The sequence below is a fragment of the Tenrec ecaudatus genome, chromosome 10 (assembly GCF_050624435.1).
Source record: "Tenrec ecaudatus isolate mTenEca1 chromosome 10, mTenEca1.hap1, whole genome shotgun sequence".
NCBI classification, from domain to species: domain Eukaryota; kingdom Metazoa; phylum Chordata; class Mammalia; order Afrosoricida; family Tenrecidae; genus Tenrec; species Tenrec ecaudatus.
In genome coordinates, this window is record NC_134539.1 from 131,995,296 (window position 1) to 132,015,043 (window position 19,748).

At 51.6% G+C, this 19,748-nt stretch overlaps 1 protein-coding gene across 1 annotated transcript in view; it reads left to right on the forward strand.

Annotated features, from left to right (window-relative positions):
- Positions 1-7,931: 7,931 nt before the first annotated feature.
- FAM117A (family with sequence similarity 117 member A) overlaps positions 7,932-19,748 on the forward strand; it is a 48,045-nt gene continuing 36,228 nt past the window's right edge. Inside the window, exon 1 of the mRNA XM_075561649.1 lies at positions 7,932-8,166. Coding sequence (XP_075417764.1) covers positions 7,971-8,166 — 196 coding nt within the window. The 5' untranslated portion in view covers positions 7,932-7,970. The remainder of the gene's footprint in view (positions 8,167-19,748) is intronic.

Genomic DNA, 19,748 nt, shown 5'->3' on the forward strand with positions numbered 1-19,748 from the left:
CACCTCATGACACAGATGGAGGCAGCAAAAACCGTGTGTGTTGCCCTGCATGGTGTGGAAGCCCCGTGGGCACACCAGTGCTAGGGTTGGATGTTAGAGGAAATCGGCTTGTTTTCATCTGACTCCGAGTTCGCCTTTGCACCCCACGTGGTGCAAGGGATAGGACCTTTGTGAGCCGGAGTAGCTGAGTTTGCAGAAGTAGGTCACCAGGCATTCCTTCCTAGTCTGTCCTAGTCCAGAAGCGCCCTTGAATGCTTGGTTGACAGAGAGATGAGGGGCGACACCTGCAGTGCGTTGACCTCTCATGTGGGGGGCAAACTATTCTACCACTGCCCCACACCGCCGCACCTCCCCGCTCTCCTGAGAAAGCTTGCATTTTCATGTGGGAGGATATTTCTTTAAACGAGGAATGTCATCTGGGGTGTGCTGGGGGCCAAACAAGCAAGCCACAGCGACCCTTGAGGGAGATCAGGGTGATAAGTGTGTTTCCTGGGACAGTCCGCTAAAAGATTATGTCTCCCATGAATCATGGATCTCAAGTCTAAATGTATCTGCATACGTTTTCTCCCTATAAAATTGTTTAAGGTATAACTTATACACCACACAATCTATGCATTACAAATAGGTAACTATAATCCTGGCAGCTTTACAGACTCATACAGCTGTCGCCACTGGCGTGACCCAGGAAGGCCCCTAGTGCCCATTTTCAGGTCGTCCTCGGGCCTGTTCCAGCCCTCGACAACCACTCACTGACCGACCGTCTCTCTCCATCCATTTGCCCTTTCAGGACACCTGTGTACACGGACTGGACTCTCGGTGTCTGGCTTTTTCATTTAACAATGTTTTTAAAGTCACCCGTGCAGTAGCATGTGTGAGTAGGTGCCTCTTTAATTAATTGGTGAGCCATGTTCCATCTAAATTCTAGCTACCCAAACTTGGCCGATCACTGGAACCACCTGGGGATCTGGGGAAACCATAGGCCCCCGGACTCTATTTGTAACCCAATGCATCCAAATCTCAGGAGAGGAGCCCAGGGAGCCCTCGTCTCACCAGCTCCCAGGTGATTCCAATGATCAGCCAAGTTTGGGGCCCAGGCTCTCAATTCTCTTAGAAGCAGTTTTGGTTTTGAGGCCACGTTGCACCAGGCCTAGGAGAGCTGGTCGCTCCCCTGCTGCGTGGGCCCTGGCAAGACCTTCCCTTGTTTGGGTCCATCTGTTTCCCCATCTGTGAGCATCAGGGGCTGAATCACATGGGAACCAAGATCTCTGTTCATTCTTTAAACAAGTCCACTTTTCCTCTGTCATGGACTGTCACTAGGTCTAAAATTTCAGAATTTTGATAAGATTCTGAGCCCACATTTTAAACTCCTGCCATCATTTTAAAGGTGAGGCATTTTACTTTTAAAGGGGCTTCAGGTGAGCAAGTAACTTGACTCCCATGGCGCCCCAGGCGTTCAGGAGGCGTGGGAACAGTTTGCTTCCCCACACCTGACTTTCCCAGGCCCCCCAGAGGTGACATGACATACATTCCCACAGGCCTCTGGTTGGTCCACACTTCAGGCTTCTCTCTTCCCACTGGTGTTTCCACGGATTTTTCTCAAATTTGCCTCAGAGGTGTTCAGGAGGGCGTGTCCTCCAAATGGAAAGGTTCCCGCAGAAGGTAGAAGGGGCAGGCCCAGGAAGGTACAGCGTGTATCACGGAAGGTCAAAATCCAGGCCATGCGGTTGCCCTGGGAGTGCGAGAAGCAGGGGCCCAGCGAGGTGGAGACAACCAGAGCAGGAAGAGATGCTGAGGCTTAGCACACCCACCCCCTCTGCTCCCATAACCTCATTCATTCCCTCCACACGCCTTCCCGATCTCGCCGGGCTGCTCAGCTCCTTCCACGCTGACCCCATTTCCTTAGGATTTCATTCCCTGAGGAGCCGGGCCTGACATTTCAGACAGGCCGAGCTGAGGAGGTAGGTCGAAAGAGACACCCCATCTGCGTCATCTGATTTTCTGTTTTATTATTTTGGACCAGGGAGGGCAAAGACGTAAGCACTTAAGCCAATTAGCAGGAAGCCCAGAGTTTGTCCCCCTAGTACCAAGAAATAGCAAGCCTTCTCTCTGAGCTGGGCGGTTGCTGCTGGTCATGCTGGTCATTAGGGTCCACACGGTGACCGGGAGGCCCGTTCTTGTGGGCGTCGGCGCCAGCACGAGCTGCCCGAGCAGAGTCAAGGTGCCCTGAGAAGTTGTTCTTGACTCTGGCCACCCCAGCCTTCCTGATTCTGATTCATTTTCTTTGGGTGGTTTGGGTATACACAGAGGAACCTGCCCCCCTTCATCGATTCCTGGGTGTACGATTCAGTGACGTCATGAAGTGTTTTGGCATTGTGCAACCATTTCCATTCTCCCCCTCGGAGTTGTTTCCTGTTAACTAACGCCCCCCACACACACCTCCCACCCCCACCCCCGGAGTCAGCCCATCTTTTGAGCGGTGGTCGGTGTGCGCCACTCAGATCTGACAAGACCACACTCATCAAGGAAGACGTCAGTATTAGGGCCATTTTTTGTTTTTTAAGAAATATTTTGGTTAAGGTGTAAATATTACCAGGGGCAATAGTTTGGGGGCTTCATCCAGCGTCAGTGACCGCAGAAAGTCTGGATTTCATGGGTTTTTTTTGGAATTTTGCTTGGCATTTCCCACATTTGATAGGGTTCTGCCATCACCCAGCAGGCTAAGACCTCCACAGCCTTTTCTCTACGGTAGTTGCACAGGTAGGTCCTGCAATTTTCACGACCACCAAGCATTATAGGAGTGTTGGGGGAGTGGCCATAACTTTGACCGCACCTTTAGGAAACAGAGATCCCATTCTGAGTCCTCACGTAGTTGTGACAGCTGGGAACATGCCAAAGAGCAGACTGTGCCCAGGAGACTAAGCATTTGCTGTTGGGGCTCCATGAAGCAAATAATGTTCCTAGGTTAAATATATTTGTACATGTATGTTGATAAATATTACGGATATAGCCGCCCACGTGTATGTTGTCAAGTCCCTGCCTCATCCAAAGTCCCTGAAAGCAGGTCCTGTCTCTCCGCTGAAATAGCAACCAGCCATGTAGGTTCCCCAGCTTGCTAGACGATGAGCTTCAGGGCAGGGCCCTAACTTGGGACGTTAATGCCCTTCCCTCAGTGTCCGCACACCGTGATCATTCCCTAAGTTTGTGGTCAGTGAGTTAACGAGTGGCATGGATGCTGGTAAGGATGTAACACTTGCTTTCCTGCAACACGAGGAGGGGCTTGGCCACACAGGTCATCCCCCTGCAGCAGCACACAGCCTGCCTCCAAGCCATGGCTTCTTCCACCGGAGGAAACAAGACAGGCGTCGATCTTCAGATGAGGTTCTTATCTCCCCATCATGCCTATGCCAGAGACGCTGTCCGCGATAGAGAAGGGAACAAGACACAGCTGGTTGGGTGTGATATTTGGTAAGGGGAGGACCAGGTTCTTTCCTGCTTGCTTGTCTTCTCATCCCCCAGCCAGGGCCAACGTTAGTGTCTTTTGCCAGCAATGTGTTTATCAGGGAAGACCATGACTCTCTGGACTCAGAAGATCCAATTCTTCAGCTGTGCCACCCCCCTGGCTCGCCCTCCCTTATCCAGACCCTCGATCCCTGGTAGCTTAGCTTTGGAGCACAAGGATTAAACCATAGGCCCTTGGGCCCACCCTTTGGCCCCTCTCCCCAGGGAATGAATGTGTTGGTACTATAATATTTCACTTTATCTACAGAACAAGCCTGTGAGGTTAAGAGAGCAGGGATAATTCTAGCACAGGGGTTTGAAGCCACTGACCCAAACGCTTTATTCTTCTTCTTGGGCTTTTACCTTTAAAACATTAACTGTGTAAAATGAGGAGCTGATTCCAGGAGCCCAAGCGGAAAGTGAACTTTGAGAATGATGAGGGCAACGAATGTGTAAGTGTGCTTTACACAATGGATGTATGTGTGGATTGTGATAAGAGTTGTATGAGTCCCAATAAAATGATTTTTTAAAACTGTGTGGCTCCACCAATAAGAGCAATACATCCTCTCCTAAATTTTCTCGAGGACATGCATGTGAGCCTTAAAAGGGTACATGTTTTCAGACCAGACTCTTGGACATCAACGGACCCATCTGCTGTGCCCTCAGTCAAGACAATGGCCTGGAAGATGAGTGTTGACCGGGAAGGTCCTTGAATCTGAAGTCAACGTACCTAGGATGTGAGTGCTGGTAATTTATTCATTAAGTGAATAATCTTGGGCAAATAATTTAACATCTGTGATTTAGCCTTCTGTAAAACGGGGCAACAATAACTGCCTTTTCTACGTTACGTTCACATTGTGAGAATGAGATAGGGTGATGTATGTGAAAGGTGGACAGTACCAGCCAATTGTGAATTAACTTTAACCTCTTCTCAGCCAGATTGGCCTCTTTGGAGACTCTTTATGTGAAAGATAAATAGAAATCCTTCTGTGTTCATAAGAAAAGTGTCACAAGCACAGAGATTAGGAGCTTGGTCCTGGAGATGCTTCTCTCTGAAGCCTCACCGAGAACGATAATAGCCACATGTGCATTATGAGAGAATGCACACACAGTGCTCAGCACAAGCCTGCGTGGAGAAAGGAACTCGGTTTGCTAGTGCTCCGCGATTACTGATTTTACTGGTCAAGCCGTGCGACAGGGTGGTCAATGATGGACAAAGAGCTGGGCTAGGAGTCAAAAGGTGTTGCATTTCTGTGGATTTCAGTTTCCCAACCTGCACTCTGGCAAGAATTCATGTGTTGTTTTTCTTCTTCAAGATTCTCCTGGGGGGTGGGGTGGGGGGAACAACAATTCTCCTGAGAATTTTTTTTTCTTAAAAAAAAAAAAAGACGAGAATGATTGGGGCAGGGAATGTGCGGATGTGCTTTATACAATTGATGTATGTATATGTATGGATTTTGATAAGAGTTGTATGAGCCCCTAATAAAATGTTTTTAAAAAAAAGACTTGAAACTCTTTGGGACTGAGGAACAATATAAATGTAAGATAAATTCAGAGAACCTTTTAAAAGCTTCTGGAAAAAATAGAATTAAAAGAGAATGGAATTTTCCCAAAACATTTCAAGCCCCCTTGTATACATAGAAGGCAAGTAAAAGAAAAATTGCAATAAGATCATACAAACGTATTAAAGGAAACATCAGAATCTGAAATTCTTGTTTCTCAACATCAGTCTCCGCGTGTAGGTCTGCATCATTTCTGGAGGCGATGTTTCCCGTCTCACCCTTCCTCCGAAGGATTCTGTTCTTCGATTTAAACCACATCAAACAACAGTTTGGGGCATCCTCTAGAGGTATTCACATCATGTTCCTTTTAAATATCTTCTGAGTTTGGAGAGGCTGTAGCATGGATGGGGTGAGAGGTTTCCCAACAAAATCCTTGGAGCAGAGGCCTTGCCACCCTGAAAGAATGAAAAATCCGACCACAACATTCCTGGCCTTTTCCTTGCCAGTGGAAGTTTCCATTTTCTAAAGTATCTTCTTACTAAGTCCTGTGGTTGTCCTGAGGTAAGTGAGGAGTATTGGTACTGGGGTTCGATTCATAAGTGCATAGGTGGATTCCACATGAAATGGGTTTGAGCGTGTCTCTTAGTAACACACTTAGCCTCTCTGATGAGAGTGCTATAAAAAACCCGGCCTAATCAAAGTAATGGCTTCTGAGGGGTCAGCTGGACCAGGTCAGTTCAAGGCAGAGAGGTCAATTTAGAAGGTGTAGAGGCTTTTGGAGGGGGACTCCAAATGGGTAATCTTGACAAGCGTTTCCCAAAGGATGACACTGGTGGCTGTAAGAAAACCAGGAACTGCTTTGATAAGGAAAGAGCCAGGAAACTGGTGCCAAGGAGCGAGCCATTGACAATGTGCCTGCTCTTCTTCCAGGGCAGCCGAGGGCTGGAAAATCCCACCCCTCTACCCCAGAGCCTCATCCTACTCCTACAGATTTCTTTGTGTTCTCCAAGCTCAAGAACATTTAAAAGTTTAAAAGGCACATAATTTGAGTCCCCAGAGGCTGTCTAAAGCTGCTGTTTTGAGTTGGCATAAATCAAAGAGGTAAAAGAATGATTGGAAATGAGTTGTGGTAGCAATTGTACAGTTCTACTTGACATTGAAATATGGAATGTTATATGTATTAAATCCCAAGTAATATTTTTTAGAAAAGTGCAGGATTCTTCAGAAAAGGGTTAGAGAGATGGAAACACTGCCTTCAAACGTATATAGACCTAGATGGGATAGCTACGTTGAGAAACAATAGTTTCATATATATATATGTTTAATAAAGATTTCTATGATTCTACAGCAGTGTGTTTTTGGGTTTTTTTGGTGGGTGGTGTATGAGAACTGAGTTTATACAAACTGAGTTTTTGTATTTCATCAGTTTTTTTCATTCCTCTGCTTGTCCCCTTTATGGAAAAGTAGTCCAGCATTTTCTCAGTCACTTAAAAGAGATTCAAAACGGCAGATCTTGAATGAAATCCTTCAAACAGGCACTCTGTGCACTCTGCAAAGACCCCTGTCCTCAGGAGATTCCACCGCTTCACTCCATTCTGTCTGCAGGATGATTGCAATATCCAGCAATTTCCACTTTGTGCATTATCTGCTTTGCGTATTTCATCCCAGAATGACCACACCTTGCCTCCAGCAGGCTCCCAGATCACCTCCTCTTCTCTGCCTTTAGGGAATCCCTTAATTTTAACATCAAACCGAGCAAAAACAGAAATAGATCTGTTGCAAACTTAAAAATAGAATTCATAGCGAAATAAAAACCCAAAGGGAATTATTCAATTATTTGAGTGGTCCCTTAACAGGCAATTCAAGGCTGATTGCCTTTGCTTTTTCCCCATATATAGAACACAATGGTTGATAAGTAGCAAGCATATTTCTAAGAATATCCTAGAAGCAATTTTCTATACTCAAGTGCCTTCAAAGTTATTCCATAGCGTGTGACTTCCACACCTTTTGGGGGTGATTCAGTGTCATTTTGACTTAGGGATCAGAGAGCGTTCAGCTGGGAAGACCACGAATGGCTTCCTCAGGGACTAACTTGGGCCCTTTCTTCAGTCACTTTGTTCCTTCCACTCTGCTGAGCTGGAGACTTGGAAAGCACGACTGTGAAGGGAAAATCCCTGCGCCTTTTCAGGCCCGAGTTAATTTGCAGGCTAGCAGCTGGTTCTTTTTTCCCCTAAATTGGACTAAATCCAAGTAGGGACCTGGAAACGTGAAGACAAATGTAGGTGTCACAAGAGCACGGGAGCCATTAAGCGCACGACTGTTATGCAAACCATATATGCAAATAAGATGCAAACTTTCCATTAACTTGCAGACTAATTTGGCGGTTACAAGCAACACTGATATTCTATGAGGATTCAAAACTAATGTTTTTAGATGAAAAGAATGCAATGCTTTCAGAAATTAACGCTCTCTCTGTGCTGGCTGGCGCTCAACTGCTGGAAGTTTGACACCTTCCCCAGCCCCCATAACGATTTCCCCAGTGCCGACTCCAACCTACACCCGGCCCCGCCCCCCCACGCAGCCTAACGTCACGTGGTATATTTGCATACTACCTGGGGCTTGGTGTGACGCTCCCCTTTTCTTCGTTTTCTCATTGGCGGCTTCGGAGGACCCGCCTACTTTGCGAAGGACCAATCTACGTTCCCAAGGCCTTCGGGAAGAAGGCCGGGGGCGGGGCGGGGGTGGAGCATGAGGTGGAATCGCCACGCCCACTGACCAATCAACCTTCAGGAAAGGCAAAGAAAGTTGCGAATTGGGCGGGAGGGAGCTCTGGATGCTGCGTAGACCAATAAGAGCCCCGGGCTGAGGGCCCGTCTCCGCCCCGTAAGGCAGATAAGCGGCGGCCGCGGGGGCCGGGGGCGCTGTGTGTGGCTCGCCGTGGAGCCGAGCGAGCCGGCTGCCGGGCGGGCGATGGCGGGGGCCCCAGCGGGCGGCAGAGGCGGCGGTGCCTGGGGGCTGGGTCGCGGAGGGGCCGGGGGGCTCCGGCGGGGTTGCTCTCCTCCAGCTCCCGCCGGTTCCCCCCGGACTGGGCTGCAGCCGCTCAGGGCCACGGTCCCCTTCCAGCTGCAGCAGCCGCACCAGCGCCGGGACGGGGGTGGCCGTGCAGGTGAGCCGGGCCTGGAGCGGGTGCCCGGGGAGGCGCTGTTGGGGGAGGGGGCGCGGGGCCAGGGCGCCGCGGGGAACGGGGAGAGGATTAGGGCAAAGAAGGGAAAAGGGGCACAAAGTCTGCGAGGGTGGAGGAAGCGAGAAGAGCCATGAAAGTGGGGTACACCGCCCGTACTCTGTCGCGGGTGAGGCGAGGGGAGGAACCTGACTGAAAGGAGCCGGGCTTTGGGGGCGTAACCGAAAAGTGGGCCGAGATGTTGTGTGGGGGCCAGTAGAAGATGCGGGAGGTGGCTGCGAGGGGGGACGTGGCGCGCGATGCGGGGCGCCCTGCGAGGAGGACTGGTCCTGGGAGCAAGGTGCGGGTGGGCGCAGGACGCCTGCCTCGAGGGGGAGGGGCACCGGGGAGCGCCCGGAGGAGCCAACCATGTGTTGCTTCTCCAACTGGAGTCTGTTCCCCGGCACCCCGCCGAACAGCGTGCGCTGCCCTTCATGCCACCACCCAGAGGCTATTTTATCGGAGCCGTTGGAATAAAGTTAGCTTGACGGCGTTGACTGCCTTCCTACGCGCCACTTGTCCCCGCACCCCTCTCTGCGAGGCTCAGCGGTCGTTGACCTCCTTAATACAATCAGCGCGTGCGTGCGCGCGCGCGTGTGTGTGTGTGTGTGTGTGTGTGTGTGGGTGGGGGGGGCGGTGTCCATTCGTCCCTACTTTCATGCCTTCTCCCCTACCCCCATCCCCCCACGGCTGTTTAGGGCATTGCCAGCCAACGTGGCAGTGGGGGAGAGGGCTACAATCAGCCCACTGTGGTCAGCACCCCACACCCCGCTTTCTGAACAGCCCCGAAGAAGGTGTCTTGGTAGCTTGCTGTGGTGAGCGTAGGGAAATAAGGGCGGAGCGAGCGTGAGTAACCTTGCTTTCACACTCAACGCTGGGAGCAGCCCCACAACGCAGGCCGTTAGCAAGGGGAAAAGAAACCTACTTGCACGAGGAGGTTGGCAGTAAGTTGAAAGTGAGGCTTGCATTTGATTCGCACCAGATGTGAAAAGATCAGAGCCCACTTGCAGAGTCTCAGAGCCTGTACCACATGTACAAACGTCCTGGTCCCTGCCATCTAAGGGCTCGTGGCATCCTCCGAACCAGACGCCCTGGAGCTTTCTGTGATTACTAAACACATCCCCCTCCTGAAAACAGAGCTGTTGTCGCTGCCTTGCTAGGTAGGCACAGGATTTGGAAGGATCTTGGAGGTGGAAAGCCCCCCACCCCACCCCAAAGTCTTTCTGGCCCTCATTGCAAATGTTAGCATCACATTTTAGAGCGCAGAAACCTTGTCAAATCTGGCAGCAAGATGGTGACCAAGTAGTGAAAGCATGTGCAGAAACCACCCGGGTAGACCAAGACAATGCCCAGACAAACTCTTGCCTCTCATGAGTTGTAGAGCAAACCACAGGACTGCAAACCTGTTGGTTTTGTTTGGGCTTCCTAGGAACCTAGGGAATTAGTAGAAGAGCAAGCCAAGAATCTTGGCTCACATGCACTAGCAGCGGGTCTTGGGGCAAACCCTCTTTTAAGGGCCATTATTTTATGTCTGCTGCAGAACTCTTGTAATCTCAAAAGGGTAAAGGACCAGTGGTGGGCGCTGGGGAAGGGGGAAGTGGGAAGGGTCCGTGTTCTGTTTAGAGGGCGAGGTGCTCCGAGTTACTGGTGAAAGCAGAGGAAGCCGGATCGGGCTAATAAGACACTAATATGCTGAGAAAGGATCTCGGAGGCATTCATATGACTCTTGCCTGCTGGATAAGGGCTTATCTGTTGATTTTCAGCAAAGCAGGCCAGAGGAGAGGCAAAAGGAGAGTGGCTGGAGAGCGTGTGCACATCTTTGTACCCCGCCATCCCACGGGTGACCCTCAGTGTGTGTTCTGAATGCCCATTCCTTGGCCTTGAGAACTGGCAGGAGTGGTTTGTAGACTGGCTAGTGGGATCTATGTGACAGAGGGGAAACCCTGGCAGTAATAAAACCTTTGCATAGCATGAGATTGCAAAAACCCAAGTTGTCAATCCAGGGTTCTGCTATTTAGTAATTCAAACCCACCAGCAGCTTTCCTCGGGAGCAAGTCGGGGCTTGCTTTTCCCCTAAAGAGTTACAGTCTCGGCATACCCACAGGGGCACTTCTGTCCTGTAGGGTCCCATGAGTTGGAAATGACTCGATGGCGGCCAGGTTGGTTTTTGGAGTTTGTCCTCGAGGGAATTGCTTCTGTGCCTCAGCTGCCTCTCCTGTAAACAGTGGGTAATAACGCCAACAGTGAATAGATTGCTAGTGCCGAGCACAGTGTCAGGCATGCTGGCGGTGCTGTGGAAGTACTTGCTGCTACTCATACCGGTCTGTTCCCCTCCCTTAGCCAAGATGAGAGCTCTGTTGGCCAGAGCCATTGCCTTTTCAGGCTTCAAAGAGCAAACCCAGATGGTCTGAAACCAGTACTGCAGGTTTCAGAATCCCAGACTCTCCCTCTTGCCCTTGCATTCCCTCATCCTTTAAGAGGAGCTTTCTAAGCATGGCTGGGAAATCCAACCGTTGAAAAGGCTTATGAGCCGGGACTGGGTGGCGGGAACAGCCGCTGTTACCACTGGTGCTCTTCCCCATCCCAAAGTGAAGCAAAAAGTGGGGAACCCCCTCAGGGCTGGCCAGTTATCTCCCCACCACACACCCTGCTGTGTTCTCCGCAAGATACAGTAAACCCTGTGCAAAGGGTCAGGGTGTCAAGGGCAGGCTTACCTTGTGCCCGCCGCACCGCCCAACGGAGGGCTTCATCAAGCCAGGAGCGGCTTCATTTCTGTGAGCCTGGTCTAGGCATGAGGAAAACGAAGGGCAGGCGACTCTCAGAAAGCAAAGAGCCCCACGAGTGGGTGATGGAAACAGAATGCGGTTCTGAAAGCATTTCCCCCCCGGACATTAAATTCTCTCCTGGGTTTTATGTCCATTGGAGGTGTCTAACTTTTGGGTACTTCGGGATGAGTGATAATAGAAAGGGGGATAAGGAGGGGACCTCCGTCGGATTCCATTCTTGCCCAGCCCTTTTAAGTGTCTGTCTTCATATCCCTTAGAGTATGTGCTTTCATGCCCGTGAGTCCATCCCAACTCATGGCCCCACTGGGTTTCCGTGGCTGTCCTCTTGCTGCTCCTGAGTTATACACGCCACCAAGCACACACTGTTTTGGTACTTTCTGCCCCCGCCACTCAGGGACATTGATTCCATACTTCCAGATGTGAGACCACTCCCCTCCTCCTTTCGGCATTGTTCCTCCCCATGAACATAAACTTGGGCCCGCAGAGGTTCCTGTTCATGTGACCCCGATAGATTGTCCTTGAAAGAGCACAGTGCTCAAGGCAGAGTTTTTACTGGGTAAGCCCAGCGATGACTGGGCTTTCTTTCAAAAGACTTCAGAGGGTGTTTTTGTTTAAGCTTTTAAGACTATGCAAGGCAATGGTTTCAGGAGCTCTTTCAATCTTCGTGGCTCCAGGAAGCTTAGAGAACTTGAAATTCTGATCTGTATTTTCCCCCTTTTGATCAGGATTCTTCTATAGAATCTTGGGTCAAAAAGTCTACTCATGGTTCCTGGGCACCCGCCAGTCCCTCTGTCTGGTCTCCCAGCAAAGGAAGCAGCTGCTCTGGGAGGCTGTTAGCCACACACTCCGTATCTTCCATCTAGTGACCCTCCTCCTTTCTCGGGTGCTCTGGGCAAATAGAGACCAGCTGTTAGGCCTCAGACGGCAGCTGGTCAGCAAGACCTCTGGCACTGCACAGTGAACTAGGACACACATAATGTATCCTATGTGGTTGTCCACAAACCTAGGCTGGTGGAATGGTAGCATATTGCCAAGCCTTTGCTTGCAGGGTGAGTTTGGACCACTGACCTTTCAGGTAGGAGACAGGTGCTTAACTGCCCCACTGCCAGGGCTGCTTGCCCTAGAATGTGGGTAACATTTCATACTACTTTGCAAACGAATTCTCTAGTGGACCAGCCCCACTGGACAACCCTGTGCTGCTTTCCTGCCTCCTTCGGTCCACAGTGCCTTCTGAAGCTAGGGGTCAGCAATGAAAGACCTACAGATCAAATCTGAGCCTCTGCCCGTTTTGGTAACTAAAGTTTTATTGAACCAGTCACTGTGTTTCAATAAAGCTTTATTGGCAATACCATATAAGGTATTTTCTGTGGCTGCTGCCATGCTCTAATCACAGGGAGCAGCTGTGATAAGAAACCATATGGCCCACAAAGCCTAAAATATCAACTCTCCCACATTTTACTGGAAAGTTTGCCCAACCTTGTTTTAAACAATGCACCTGACCTTTACGCCTACATAAAGATGTTTCAAATATGTATTCTACATGCCTGTTTGCATAAAATCCTACAGAGATCAAGAAAACTATCCGGTGTCCTGATTCAAGTTTTAGGGCAGAGTGGGGCCACCTGCTTCCAGCAACTCTCCATCTCTGTGAAGGTCAGCATGTGTGGGTCCAGGTTCCCCTCCCCATGCTACCTCTGCTGTTGGCTGGTGACAGGCTTATTATGTAAATTTTGCTTTACATAAAAACTGGATGGTTAAGTGAATTTGCCCTTCACCCCTTGTATGCCCATGTAGCTCCTGTTTTGGGTTTTCCTTGTTATCTTTCTTTAGTACCCTTTGATCTTCTGAATAAATCACTGGTAGCTGACAGTTGTTACAATTGCTCTGAAATATTGTCTCCCCCATGGGAAGGGCGCCCCCAAACACCCAACCCAACCCACTGCCATCAAGCCGATTCCAACTCACTGTGACGCTACAAGGTAGTAGACTCCCATCGGGTGTCACGACGAAATCTTCCTGGGAGTGGACGGCTTCCTCTTTGTTCTCTGAAGCAAGCCGGTGGGCTTGAACCACAGGGCTTCTTATAGGAAGGATGGTGTATCAAATGCTGGTTAGATTGCCACTGGAATGAACCCAGGCTGTCGGGCATTACGAAGCTCCTTTCCTTGGAATGCCTTGAAAGCGCAGCCCTTGGGGGTAGGTGTTGAAATATGCAGAGAAGTTCATGAAGGCCGTTGCTTCTCGGAGACCCTGAGAGAAAGCCCACGCACTAAACCGTTGTCCTGTCTGTCAGCTGGTGCCCGAAACAGCCCAAGATTAGAATCGAGTTTGACCTTTCCGTGCCAAGGGGCTGCCTTGCTATAATGGGGCTTGGGGGGTGGGTTGCAGTTAAAACCCTTTAAGAGCTACAATTGTCCTTCAAGACCTATGATTGAGGCAGCTTCTGTTTGGGCATTTCTCCGCCTGACCCTGTGAACTGTTGCTTTTGAGCTCCAGGCCCACGGTCAAGATCACCCAGGAAGAATCTTGACTTAAATGTTATCACCCACTGGTGACATCTCTGCAATAAATGGGAGGCTCCTTTGCCTCACTACTGTAACTATCCCCATTGCCACCCAAAGGACGGTGGGCCCAGGGGTGCAGTATTTTGGGTGGCAAACGCCGCCTTTCACTTACCTAACAAAGAGCCAGGAGATGTAACCTTTTGAGGTCCCCAGAGGAGGAGGTCAGCGCACTACTGAAGGGGGTGCTGATGAGAAGTTCTCTGTAGTTTGCGAAAAGATTTGAGGCAGGGCTGTCTGTCATAGTTGTCTTGGCAGTTGGAATGCTGTCACGGTGGACGGTGGGCTTCCACAGCCAGCGAGCCCCTCACTTGCATTTCTGCTAGTTTATAATGAATGGGGCGATGGGGCACCATTTCCTTGACCTTGGAAATAGACTTCTTCTTTCGCCCCTACCCCCCACCCCCCATCCCAGTCCCATCACCTAGTCCTAGAGCCGCCCGGCCAAAGGAGCAGACTGCAGGGTGGGGCAGGTCTGGGTTTAGGCTCTTCCCGACACTCACCGAGGTCAAATAATGTCAAGTGTTCCACTCTCCTTCCCTGCGCTTCCTCTTATTCCATTTGCAGTTTGGAGCCCTTTTGAGGGGCTGGCAGAGAAAACCTTGAGTTTCCTTCCCAGCTCAGAGTGAAGGTGGGTCCCCACCGGCAAGGTAGTTGAATGGGAGTGGACCAGCTCTTTGGAAGCTTATGAGTTCTAGCCCTGTCTGAGATGGCTGGTAGCCCCACCCGGGCACGGGAGGGAGCAGGGGAGAGTGGGGAATGTGGTTACTTCCCCACCTCTGCTGGTGTTGGATCTTCACAGAGGCCCGCACTGCTTCGTTTTCACGGTTTTGAACGAACCCAACTTTATAGTCTAGTCCGTTGACCTGGTTGGAGCTCCCCGGGGGTGGGGGGTGGGGTGTGTGTGAACCGTTGATTCACTTGGGCCGATAACAACAGCTGAAAGGGTGGAATCCAACTTTTAGAGGTGCCTTGGGAGAAGAGCCTGGCGGTCTCCTTCGAAAAAAGAATCAGTCTGTGGAGCCCCGTGGAGTACAGGTTTACTGTGACACGCATGGAGTCACCGGGAGCCACCCAGGTGGGACAAAGACAAGTCCCATTATGCTTAGAGTTGACAACTTCCCTGCTCTGATTCCTCTCCATTAGCATGGAGCCTGTGATGGAGCCTTGTGGTTGGGAGGGTCTTCTGCAGCTGGCTGCTAACCCACAGGTCCCCCCTGCGCCTCCTGGTTTTTCAAACTTGTCCTGGCACTTGGCTTCCGGCTCCACACTTCAGGTCAAGATTCACGACAAAGCCGAATGCCCAGCTTCAGAATCATTCGAGTGCTCATCCTCAGGCCTGAATAAGCCTCACTGGACTTTTCACTGTGTGGGAGCACCACAGCCAATCAAGGGTAGCGCTAACCAACTTGAAAGAATGCCACTAACGGGCATTTCATAATAGGAAAACTTCTCCGCAGCCCCTGGGGAGCCTGGAAGCGCAGACCAGGCCGTGTACTGGCACTGCCCCGCCCTGCTCAGGCATACCGGTTTGCTCCCGAGCCCCAGACAGCTGACATGGGGGTGGATGGAACGCCTTTGACCAGCCCTGCCTTTGAAAGAGCAGTTCTTGCTTCCAGCTGCCTAGTGAGCGGGGTGGAAGTGGAGGGAGGCCCAGACAGCTCCTCTGAGGGATTCGGCTGATCCAAGCAGCAGACCGGAGCGTTGGAGCTGGGTGTTTGCTCTCAGGGCTGCTTGGATGTGGCTCCTTCAGAGCAAGGCCAGGGCGGGGGAGTAGAGGTTGGATGCCTCTTTGCTCACGCTGAGCTTGGTCCTCTCCTGCCAGTGGTGTGTGTGACTTCTGCAGGGGAGCCATGTTGTCAGGGAGCAGCCTGGTCCACCCCCCGTCTGACTCCCCCTCTCATCCTTTGGGTCAAAACCCCATACCACACTCTACTGCCCTCAAGTCCATTCCGACTCACAGTGATCCTGTAGGATGGGAGGCTTCCAAGGCTGCAAACATCCCTGGCCAGCTGCTGAGCTCTGTCACCGCTGTGCCATAGGACTCTACTTAAAGGGCACTGGGGGGGGTGGTGAGCTGCACACCCCAAAAGCAGGCAGCTAACACCCGACAAGTGAAAGACCTGGAACTCCAGCTAGAGGAGGCATTGCAGACGGAAAACCAAACTCGGCTTCCAAGGAGTCAACGCTGTCTCCCTGTACGCCATAGGACAAAGCAGAACTGCCCTATGGGTTTCCAAGGCTGTACATCTTCCTGCGGGAGAAAGCCTCTTCTCTCTCCCTTGGAGTGGCTGGTGGATTTGAACTGCTGGCCTTGTGGGTAGCAGCTCAGCGCATGGCCCAGGACACCATGGGCTCCTAGCAGAAGCATAGAGGGAGGGAATGGCCAGTGGTGGAGGCAGGGGACTTAATTAGATGAGATGTTTTGAGAAGGTTTAAAAAAAAATTGGCTAGTGTACTATGCTCCCAAAGGTGGAATGATGTATTTTTCTCTCTCTCCTCTTCCTTTAAAAAAGTGATACGGACTTGGCCTTGTCTCAGACCTCTTTGGTTCCCCTGACCCCATCTTGGAAATGCTATGGCTGTTTGTTTTAAGAGGTAGGCACCTCCTGTTTCAAGTTCAAGTGCAGTGGCCCTGCCCTGCAGGGTGGACAGATTGGAGGAGGGCCATGCTCCATAAACACTTGTTGGATCACACGGAGCTCCCCCCGCCCCCAGCTCACTTGTAATGACCTCTCTCACTTCTGTGCGCACTCCCCCCCGCCCCCGACACACACCCCTACAATTCCTCTCAGCAACTCCCACCTACTACGGCTCCAGACGTCCTCCCTTCTCAGCACTGGCCTCCTATCCAGCCTGGTCATTGGGCTCAAAGCCCAGCTGGTGGCAGGACTTGGCATTGCAATGGTTGTCCCCGCTCAGCTTGTAGGTGCTCGAGCCGCACCCTTGAAGCCAGGGCGGGAGCTTGGGCCAGGACCCAGTTGGTTCATGGAAACTGACAAGGTTTAGGATTCTGTAAAACAGACACACAAACAGCATTTGTTTTAAAGCTATGTAGGCTACCTGGCTTTCAGTGGAAGAGTCACTGTGGGTAAGAGCACCAAGATGGACTTGTACCAAAGTCCTCGTGCGTGGTGCTGTATCGATAGCAGAGAGAAGCCGGGCCAGGACACGCCATTGCTGAAGCTTCCCTCACCGGGCCGTTGGTGGGTGGCTTCAGAGGTAGGATCTGGCTGGAAGCCACCCTCTCCCCGACCAGGACCATCGCAGGATGCCAGGCACTGCTGTTCCTCCTCCCCCATTCCCCAGGCCCACACATGCTCATGCCCAGAGTTCAGCTCCCTGGTCTTTCAGGTTGCCAACCAGGGGCGTGGGGGCTTGGTCCAGGTTGTTTTGTAAACCAGCCTGGCTGAGTGTAACTTTAATCCGAGTAGAAATGGGATTGGGAGGAGAGGCAGCTTCTCCTACCCCCACCTCTGTCCCACTCCCTTTGCTTCAGGAGACTTGTGTGCGTGTTTGTTCGCCCACAGGGCTCTGACAGAACCACCGCTGACTGCACGAGCACTCCCTGCCCCACAGCTGCGGGCGGCTGAAGACCTGCCGCGCATGCCCCCGTTTGGGGCTGTCTTTTTAACTCCTGCCCATCAGATACGGTGCATAAGCTGGGACCGAGGGGGGCAGGGGTGGGGAGCATTTGGCCCAATAGAGGGGAAGCCACCAGAGGGCTCTGGCAGCATTCTGTGGCATGGACTTGGAGACTGGGAGAGAACAGCACCCTGGAGTGGCACCCACGATGTTCCCACACGCTCATGACTCAGAGAGCGGGCTCCTGGGCCCTTCTCACTAGGTCCAGGATCATGGGTGGTTCTGGGTCGCATGCCCCATGCTCAGTGGTGGGAGGGCTGCGCGGTGCAGGTGGCTTTGCTTCATGATGAGGATAATATAGGACCCCCTGGGGTGACCCCCTGGCACACACATCCTTCTGAGGGAGAAGAGGCCTGTTGTACCCATGATGCCTCTGAGCTTAGGTGAGCCGGGAGTGGGGTTGTTGTGACATCGGCTAGAGCTCCTTTCGCCACAGGGATGTGTCCCATGACAGGGCAGCAGCGTCTTCAACTCCAGGACAAGGCTCCATCTAGAGCAGTGGTTCCCCAGCTTCCTCGCGCCGCGACCCTTTTATACAGTTCCTCGTGGGGGTGCCCCCCAGCCATAACATGATTTTCGTTGCTACTTGATCACTGTCATTTCCTACTGTCCTGGATCAGACGGCCCATGTGAAAGGCTCCTTCGGCCCCCAAAGGGATCTCGACCCACAGGTTGAGAGCTCCTGACCCCGGGGCTGGGTGTCACAAGAGTTTCCAAGCCCTCGAGAGGATGGTTATGGGACTCTCTTTCCACCCAAACAGGTTTTGTATAATATCTATGTTTACGTGGCCCCTCTGTTTCCCGGGTAATCCCCAACCGCACCTGAAAGCCAGTCCCATTTCAACAAATGTTGAAACACTGATTCTCTCCAATAAAGCTATTTCCATGGCTCCTATAAATGCTTTCTTGTTTTGTGTCTCTGTGATTTTTGTTTAAAGGAAGAGAGGGGAGGAGGTGGAGAGAGCAACAATCTGCTGTAACAGTGCTTTATCTGGTCCCTGTCTGTCGTCCTGCACGCCGCTAAGCCAGACCCCTCTGGAGTGTTTGCTGTTGTCCTTGGAGGCGGGGAGAAGGGAGCTGAGCTGTGGACACATCACCAAATAGCAGCACCCTGCCTGCTTTTTCTTCACCTCGAACCTCCCACCCTTGAAAACCTCCCTGTGCTTTGCAAGGAGACCACCAGAGAACAGCCCTGCAGAGGAGCGTATGTGAGTGTGCGTGTGCGTTCGCGCTTGAGCATGTGGGCGTCTTGAGCGAGAATGTAGGGGGGAGAGAGAGAGACACGTCAGAGAAGGCAAATAACAAAGCAAGTATGGGGAGTGAGAATAGTAGGCAGACCTGCATAAAGGTTGCATGTGTTTTCTGTATATTGTTTTTATTTTTGCATGGACAAACTTGAAATTACTTCCCACTAAAAGTTTTAAAAATAAATCTATGCTAGACTCATGTGACTGTATCCAGGACTCTGGAGAGTGGGAATTTTGTGCTCTTATTCATCATTATAACCTCTCTTATTCTCTCCCGTTTAACAGAACATCTGAAACATTAAGTGGCCTATCTGAGTCCACGTACCACATTGGGGCACAGACAGGATTTTGGTCCAGGTATTTGCCATAGTAGGCCACTTCTCGGGAGACTTCCACTTGACCCCACTCTTAGACACGGACAAGCCAGGTGTCAGGTTCTGGGCACTCACTGGGTACCTACCGCTGTGTGTCCGAGCCCAGGCCATGGTCCAGTGACCCAGCAGGAACGCCAGCAGGTTTGCAGCTGTCTGCTGAAGGGCACCGAGCAGACTCAGGATGTCCAGGTTCCTTCTAGGGAGCAGTGCTTCCTTCCAAGAAACTCTCTCTTCATGAACTGCAGCACACGAGCACGTCCCTTTGCCCCAGAGTGACGGCACTTACACGGAGTAGAAATCCGAGAGGAAAAGAGCTTGAGTGTGGTGTAGGAAGTCGTGCCGGGTGCGAAGCCTGGCCGTCAGCTTTCCTGTGCTCTGGACAGTCAGTCAGTTGTCTGACGATCTTGTGAGGAGGATGGTCGGCCTGGTTGAGTGCAGCACGCCTGACCAAGTGCTACAACTGGATCCGCCAAAGGATGGCTCTCTTTTTTTTTCTTGTTAGGGTTCAACCTCTTGCGACCCGTGTACGACCCAAGGCAACACCACCGGGTCTGCGCCATCCCCACAGTTGTGGCTGTGCAGCCACTGTGTCACGCCTTCCCACCGAGGGGCGTGTCGGCCACTTTCTCTGTGACTCCACTTGACCAAGCCTGAGGTCCTTCTCCAGGTACTTGTCCCTCCTGATCACGTTTCCAAAGTAGGTGAGACGAAGTCTCGCCATCCTTAACTTCTAAGGAGCGTTCTGGCTGTGCTTTCTCCAAGATAGGTTTGTTTGTTCTTTGGGCAGTGTTCTTCCACACTGTAATTCGAACGCCTCAGTCCTGTACTCTTCCTTACTCACTGCCCACTGTCCTTGCCTGTGAGGTGGTTGAAAATACCACGGCTTGGGCCAAGTGCATCCTGGTGCTCAGTGAC